The sequence below is a fragment of the Colossoma macropomum genome, unplaced genomic scaffold (genome assembly GCF_904425465.1).
Source record: "Colossoma macropomum unplaced genomic scaffold, Colossoma_macropomum, whole genome shotgun sequence".
NCBI classification, from domain to species: Eukaryota; Metazoa; Chordata; class Actinopteri; order Characiformes; family Serrasalmidae; genus Colossoma; species Colossoma macropomum.
In genome coordinates, this window is record NW_023494798.1 from 63,869 (window position 1) to 72,730 (window position 8,862).

At 42.5% G+C, this 8,862-nt stretch overlaps 1 protein-coding gene across 1 annotated transcript in view; it reads right to left on the bottom strand.

The window, feature by feature from the left end:
- The window catches only part of fam214a (family with sequence similarity 214 member A), a 63,595-nt gene extending 55,156 nt beyond the window's left edge, over positions 1–8,439 (bottom strand). The window contains exon 1 of the mRNA XM_036585485.1: positions 7,415–8,439. Coding sequence (XP_036441378.1) covers positions 7,415–7,430 — 16 coding nt within the window. The 5' untranslated portion in view covers positions 7,431–8,439. The remainder of the gene's footprint in view (positions 1–7,414) is intronic.
- Positions 8,440–8,862: the final 423 nt, after the last annotated feature.

Genomic DNA, 8,862 nt, shown 5'->3' on the forward strand with positions numbered 1-8,862 from the left:
TTTATACCTTTTTTTAAAGCTGATTTCTTGACTTCGGTGTTCATAGTCAATGCCACGAAGCAATTACATGTTTTTTCAGACATACATCCCTTTGGTCATGCAGTCATTTTCCATTTAAAGCTCCAGTAAGGTAAACTACTGTATTATATTCAAAGATAGATGTGTAATTTCAGAAGGTCAACACTAGCATCCTATTTACCATATAAACTCAATGACAAGCTCTGTGCCTATTTAGGTGTGACCAGACTGATATTTTGGGAGTGAGTGGGCGCTTTGGTGTGGCAAGGCCTTGCCCAGTCACACGGCTTCTAATAAAAGCACGGCACAGCGAGCCTTTGTCTCCTAGAGCGCCAGAACCAACAGGCCCAGATGGTTCTTCATCTGCAGGCTCGGCTCCCTGCGGAAGAAGCACCTTTGAGTTGGGGGCTCGTCCGGGATCTGTTTCCTCCCTCATTACCATACGCTGCATAATGCTGAAAGGGGGCAGCGAAACCGTCCCAAGATCTGTGAGGACAGACCAGCAGGCAACAGCATGGTGCCCGGAGGGCCAACGGCAAAGATCATGACCACACAGGAAGTGATGTCAGCCTCTTCTCCAGGCTGGAGAGAGAGAGAGCGAGAGAACGAGAGCGAGTGCCATGTCCTGGTTGAGTGACCCTGATTAATTGTGTAACCGCATCGCTGAGAGCACCACTGAGAGGAACGTCAGTTTCTTCACCGTTTTCACCCTCAGCCCCTGTTTTGCTTTGGCATATTGTTGGACGCAGCTGAGCCCATATTTTTAAACGTGTCCTAGCCCTTGATGTTCAAAAATACACCTCAATTGGCCTGTATCACCGGTTTGCAGCTGAGCACATGGTCATACGGTCATATGGCTTAGGGTCAAGTGGTAGGACATTCCTGTGTCCATTCTGGCCACAAGGACAAAACAAATACTACATTTTATTTTAACACATTTTTGTATTGTTTATTATTAGTTTCAAATTCTTATGCTTAGTTCCAAAATTATTTTATTCTGTTGGATTATCTTGCAATTATTATCTTCTGTATAAACACAACTGCATTCAATAAATTTTAGAAAAATTGCTAGTTTTCTATTTCAGAACAAAATGAAAAAAACATGCATTTTGTTATATAAGCAGATATGCTTTTTTTAGGGCCTGCCCAAAATCCCCTAGAACTTGTATGAAATGCAGCACACTTTTGAAAGAACTGCACTTGTTACCTGCTTAGAACTGATCTTAGGGTTCTTTTACGTACTCTAGATGGCCTAGCACCCACATATCTTACCGAATGTTCATCGATGTTCCAAGACATGACGTTCGATCTGCAGAAACTTGCAGATACTTCTACAAAAATATATCCCTTTAATTTAGCTTTTAATTAAAGATCGAGCTTGATTTTTACATTTGTCTTAATGCTATTCAAAAAATAAAGTCCACGACAGAAAAATGTCGATTTTACTTTATTTCACTTTAACATCTTGCTGCTACATATGAACTTTTCTCACAACATTCTTCTTCATGCACGTTTAAAGAGCATGAAGTATGACACAGTAGCCAAGCCAGGAATTCAGGAATCCAGCATGTGATGATGTACAATGTCACTTCAACCAAAATGTGTTTTGCACGCCTATACCAGATGGTTAAGGATGGAAAAAATGTCACCATTAGGCTTTGAAGGACGGTTATGTATCTTTGTCAGCATCATCATCCTTACCTAGACCAGCGCTTCATGTTTGGCTTAAAACATGAGCCTTGTAGTTGAGGAATCAGGGTGGGCAACAGGAAATCCACTATGCTGGACATATTTTAAATCCCTGATTCTTTCAGAGGAACGTTTTACAGTGCTGACCGTGTGGACGTCAGCAGCTGTTAGCACACCAAATCCAGCTCAGCGAGCAATGTGTGAGTGTGGAGGGGAGGGCGTTTCACCCTCAGGGTTTCTGCTCAGGGAGGAGACTCGACCAAAACAAACAGCGGAGGAACCTTAAAACTCAAAACTACGCCCAGAAACTAACAGCTGACTGTGTTGTACTCTGGCCATTTCCTCTGCCTTGATGGAACATGACATCATCTCTGTGAGTAACACTGTGCATGTTTTTACACGGTGTTCATACCTCAGATTTAGAGAGATGAGGACTCGAGTCAGTGACTCAGACTCGCCCTTAAAGTCGCAAGGAAAACAGAGTAAATATTAAAAATATTGTAGTATACTAAATTTTAGTGTTAGACTTAAATATGCAGCTAAGCTTGAATGAAAAATATGAGATATAATTATGATAAAACACAGCTTAAAAATCGCTAATCAGAGCTATCTGAGAACTGTGTGGGTGTGGCTAAAGAGCAGTTTGATTTACTGCTCTCCAACACTCCTAGCCTGCTCCACCCCTCGTACTGAACTAAAATCATTATCCAGCTTTTACTTGAAGCTAACTGGATGGAAAAAGTTACGGATGAACAGACGTGCAGATGGGCGGATGGACGAAAAAAGCATGAATGAAGGACTGGACGAGCGAACAACGTTGGCGTACGGATAAACAAATGAATGGGGCGACAGGCAGCTACAGACAGACAATCTAACTTGCTAGCTTTTGACTATGCTAGTTTAGCTTTAGCTCACCAAGCCTCTCCCACAATAGCAATAAAATAACGTCATATTGCCCACCTCTAAGACTCCAGACTTTGACTTGCAAGAAGCAACTTGACCATCTTTTACCTCAGAGACTTCACAAAGACACTCCATTGTTCCAAGAATGAGGTGTGAACATCCTATACGCTCCAAATCTGCAACTCAAACACACTCAAAACCAACAAGCATGAATAAACTGACTGAAACCACCGACAGACTAACGTCTGTTGTTCGGGGGTTTCACTCACCGGATCAATGCTGGTGAGAAAAATACGAGCTTGTTTACTACGTCAAACATGAGATGTTTATTGGAAGGCTGCTCTGGCTGAATTGATTTTTCGTCTCTCGGGCGGGATTCCAGAGGAGGCCACATGATCCTGTTACACGTCGGAGTTTATTGTGAGTGTCACCCTGGTGCTACAGACAACACATCACCGCCATAGGAGGCCACGGCTCAGGCAAACATCATTACCATACCAGTCTCAAAGCCGCGGCTGTGTCCATACATCTCCCTCTGAGAGAGCGCTCATCCATCCCAGCTCAGCTTTTGAAGAGCCATGCCAAATTAGTGTGAAAATGCTGGGTACAATGCAGTATCCAAAAACACTGGAGGAAAAAGGAGAGGGGGTGGGAAAAGAGAAGCTGGAACTTGAAGTGTCTGTTATTTCCATCAGTGGAACAGTATGTCCTCAATAACAATAGCAAGAAGAGACACCGTGTCGTTTGGGATCTGCTATCTTTTGCAGCAGAACTGTTTTATTCTTAGGTGCTGAAATGGCACCAGCAGGTTCTAATGAGGAATGAAAGCCTTGCCAGGATGAAGGACAAGCTCAAATGTGGTTTTGTGACAGGTGTTTTCAACCTGATGGAAAATAAACTGCTAACTTGGCACTCTTTGGTATAGTGTCATAATGTCAAAGGCCACTACCAAATATAGACTTCGGTAGTCAGTGTCATGCCCATATAAGGAAGTCTGGGTCTAAGTTGGTTTTCTCTATGGGAAAAATGAATGGCAGTGCAGTGCAGCAACCACATTGTGTGGTAAACAGAAATGTTCCAAACCTGATTCATGCAGTTTTCCTCCTCAATGTCAATTGATACTTTAAATTACAAGATTTTTGTGGAGTTGCTACATATATGCTACAAAAAAAAGCTAACGTTCCTGTGCATTTCTAATGACGTCACATGAAAGTGAGTCTATACTGTTAAACTTCAGCTTCAGCTTAAACTACTAACACAACTTAATGAGCACACTGGACAAAGATTGCTGGTTTGCACAAGGTATTTTGGTGTGGTTGCCAGTCTTACAATGTTATTTCAATGCGCAGCTTGCATGTCACAATTTTCATGTTTATTTGTAATTCAGATCAGGTGACATTCAGAAAAAACGGCAAGTATCGCTATTTTTAAAAGCGCCATTCATTTTCCAAACAGAGAAAATGTACCTAGAGCTCCTTATGTGGGCTTTCCTTTCCATTATGTGAACATTTCATGATGAACAGACCGATAGAAAAGCTCCAAAATTTCCAAAATTTCTTGTAATGAAAACCCTTTACATTATATTACATGAAAAGTTAAATACTTCTGTATTCTCCTGTAAGGTTGCTATTTTGAAGATTCATGTTTTTCTTAGGACAGCAACGAGATACAGAATGATGACATGACTAGGTCAATGGGCACAGTGACTCTAAAGAACACAACGTTTTAGACATTTTACAGTACAATAATTGAAACTAGACTGAGTGGACTGGCGTCTGGACATGTAATGTCATGTTAATGTGCACTGTATGGTCACCGATTGAAACCAGTCAATGCAATCGATGAGTCAAGCCTCTCCATGCCACTACACAAAGACTCTCTGTTCCCAGATTGATCACTTAATGATTTAATCAGGAGAAGCAGAAGCTCTCACTGCTACTGACTACCACACAACAGAAACTCAAGCCCTGACAAATGAACAACAACCCAAAATGCGCAGACCTTTCTGAGACGCTTAAAGGACGCACAGCGTAAAACATATGGGTTGTTGCAGAGGCTGCAATACCCAAGCAAAGAGAGCGTGTTATTTTTTATCACGTCAGGGGATTTGTAAACAGAAGTCATAAAGAGGCATGCAGGTGAGAGCTTGGTGGCTTGTGTCAAACATAAACAAAGGAACAACACAAGCACACGGTTCGTGTTATAATGGGCTGTTTCCACTGAGTTCTCGAAGACTGTAGCTAAACGCTGCTGTGCTTTTCCTAAATTAAAGTCTAACTAGGCTGTGTTATGTAATATTCAGCCTCATTAAGTTCACAGAATTCTCAATTTTAATGAGAACACAGTCTTCATCTGTGTTCTCTCACTACAATACCCAGCATTCATTACAAATACATCATAAATCACTGGGAATCTCTGTGGTGTCGCCCTATCCTGACTGCTAGCCTAGCCACTGAGTTATAGGCTAATAAATACAACCAAGCTAGCATTAGTTTAGCCTCTGGTGTTAAACAAAATCAAAAAGAAATAGCAATTCTTTCTTTATTTGGCACAAAAGACACGAGAGACAGCTTCGTTAACCTTTCAGCCAGAAAAAAAGAAGCCAAACTCTCTAGACAGAAAACTAGGCTTGCTAACTTTAGCTTTTAGCTTATCTGAGTCGTTTCTGTCGTCTGACTAATCCAATCTCTCCATTTTACAGATAATCTAAAAACAGTAACTACTGTTTATATATATATATAAACAGTAGAAACAGTAGTTACTGTTTTTAGATTATCTGTGTGTATATATATATATATATATATATATAATATATATATATATATATATATATATATATATATTACACAACTGCAGCAATATATTTAGCTTTCTTAGCAATTACGTTAGCTATCTTTCTCTTCACCAGCTAACAAAAACATTCAAAAACAACCTGCCCTCAAAAACAAACACCGAAGCAATGCAACACTCTTAAAAAAAATAGGGTTTCTCATGGGTTCTACAGTAAAGAAAATGCTTCTATATAGAACCATGAACACTCATAGAACTCCCTGCATGACTAAAGGGTTCTCCACACTGATGGAGAATGTGCTGTAGATGGTTCTATATTGAAAAAAAGTTCTATGTATCACCATAACGGGTTCTTTTATTGTGACAATGTCAAGCATGCAACAACAGCAGAACTCTTGAAGAACCATCTTTTGTAAGAGTGAGGCACAGCGCTGCATCGCTCAGCCTCGTCAGTTCGACAGAATTCACGATTTTCCACCACTTTTGTGTGTTCACCCATCAGTGCTCTCTCACTACCATACACACTTTAAAAAGATGCCTCTTCTAGGGTTCTTCAGTAAATAGCGATGGTGCTATTTAGAACCATTTGCAAGCTTAAATAGTTCTTTGCATGGAGATACTGCTCTTAAGATTGATAGAGAATGTGTATATGGTTCTATACAGAACCTTTTTGAAAACAGCACCAAAAAGCATCTGCTATTGTTACAAGCTTGACATCACGACAATAGCAGAACCCTTACTGGAACAATTTTACCAAGAAAAGAACCATCTAAGCATGCAAATGGTTCTGAATAGAGACCGTAGTACACTGCCTCTGTTAAAAGAACCCTTGAAGAACAGTCTTATTTTTAAATGTGTACCCAGCATGCATTGTAGAAATATGTCATAACTATTGGGACAGCCATCGTTGTCAGCTAATGAGGAAAAAACAACAACAACAACAACAACAACTTCAAACATGGCTGTAGTTTATCAGAAGCTCCTCCCACCTTCAAGATGCATCATCAGAAGGGGCTTTTCCTAATCTTTGAACCTGAAAATCACTCTAGAAACAACTACAACACTGTAGGTTTATGTAGCGATGGTTATGTTTTTATTTTTACTGTCCTGCTAGAAAAAAAAATATCTTCTGTTGGTTCCTGGTGGCATCCAATAGTCAGTAATGGCCTTTTTTGTTCTCCTGGTGGGTTCACATCACAGTGTAAAGGATTATAATGGTTTAACAGGTGTTCTAGGTCTGATTCCAGATGCATCTGGTGGTCTCCTAATAGGATCTGAATGATGTTAACCACTAAGCTGATTCCTATTGGAAAAACCCTCAGGTTCTAGTGTTGGTTGTCTCTTTAACCACAGCAGCTTTGGCCTTTTAGTATAAAAACGTGAGGACCATGAGGACCAAATGTCCCCACAACGTCCTCACAAAGAGCCAAAAAGCTCACAGGATGCAAATATTCTGCACTGTACACACGAAAAACACAAGCAGCGCGGTTCTGCCGACAGGGGGCGCTGCGGAACGTAAACTCAACCATGTAGGACGCTTTGTTCCCTCCGTACAGCTTCAGAAGGCGACGCTGTATGTTCAATAAAACATTACAAAGAAACGCACCGACACTCCTGAAGACTTTGTCCCTTCCTAGAAGCAATATCGATCACTTAACAGCCACATTAGCTGGAAAAGAAATGACAGTCACGGACAAAAACAAACGAGCGAAGTTAGCTTCCTATTAGAATTTTTCCGTTCCACCTTAAATGGTGCAGCAGTTACGTTCTAGCGCCTCAGGCGCCAGAAAGTAACTGCTGCACCATTTAAGGTGGAACGGAAAAATTCGCACAAGGCCAGTCAGCCCCTTTATTATCATCTCCGTTTGATCTCTATCTGATGGCATTTGGCTGCTAACAGCCCAGACAGTGAACAAAACAAGCCACTAGAGCCAATTACACCCACATTAAACATCTCAGCAAACATCTGACACGGTTCTAGATGGACACGAACGCTTTGGGAGTGATGTTTTACCTCGGTCAGGCTTCATGGTGTCCACCGTGGCGTCCTCCAGCTCGTCTGGTTGTCCGTCTTCAGCTGTCTTCTGGTGTTCTGGTGGTTAAACTCTCGTCAAAAAGCCCTCAGACTAACTAACTACGGACATTTCTCATCAGCTTTATCAGCTCAGTCTCAGACAAGCTTCTCCTCCTCTTGCTTGGGCCACCGTCCACTTCCACTTCTGCTGGACTGGACTAGCTGGACTAGTCCTTGAGGAGACGGAGAAGGTCCAAAAGACCCCTCAAAGCCACCTTGTATGTATGTAAGCAGGCAAAAACAACTGGGTCAAACGCCACCTCGACCACTTCCCCTCCTCCTCCTCCTCATGCCCCCATTAGCAAAGCCTTCCAGCAGCTCCAGCGACTCCAGTAGCGCCAGTGCCAAAAGCTTTGGGACACTGATCTAGCAGGCTTGCCGGCCAAATCTGAAGCCAGTCGTCTGCAGACCCCTCTTGACCATCCCAACCGCCCTCCTCCTCCTCCTCCAAACACCGGACAGGTAGAAGAAAGGGAAGCTCCTCTGCTGCTGCTCCTCCTCCTCAAAGCCTTCAGTGCAATCTGGGCTGCAGTATCAGTATCAGGGGGCCACAGAGTCCAAACAGAGCAAGCATGTCTCCCACTGCAAGCTGGGGAACCATTCTTATTCTTCTTATCCTGCCATCACCACTTACTCCTCCATCACAGCTCTATCTCTCTGCACTGCAAATGCAAAGCAGATCAGATCAGCTCAGCTCCGGCTTCCCACAAGCAACTAGTTAGAACTAACCAACTTAAGCTGAGCTCAGACACAGAAGTGAAATCCTCAACGGAACCGGGCATCAAAACGCTCCGTTGGTGAGATCTCCTACAGACAGATGATCAGACGCTCAATCTAAGAAGAATAAAAGCGTTCTGAAGCTGAAGCTGGGTGACGTATGCGCCCCCTCTCTCTCTCTCTCTCTCTCTCTCTCTCTCTCTCTTTCTCTCTCTCTCTCTCTCTCTCTCTCTCTCTCTCTCTCTCTCTCTCCGTGCTTGTCAAAACACATATGAAGCGCTGGGCGCGGTCACGTGACCCGACGCTGGCTCCTCCTACCCTGTCGCGTCACGTCCTCGTTGCGGCAGTGAAGTGCCGCCAAAGATGATTGAACAGCAGCGAGAGGTGCAACTTGGTTTCGTTTATATAATGTTATTACCTTAGTTTCCGTATTCCAATATCAGCTGCTGTGTAAAGATTGTAGAGGTGCTGCTACGACGACACGTTCACACATCTTGCTTGTGAAAAAGTCTTGAAAACACGTAATTAATCGCCACATTGGGAGAAAAAGACTGCTAGCTAACTCATTCACCTTAGTGGCACTCTTTTCTGGTTTGGTAATAATGAGGGTCTTCCTCACATTAACTGAGCTCTTACTCATCTCCTCTGGTATCTTAGGTTTGAGAAAGGAG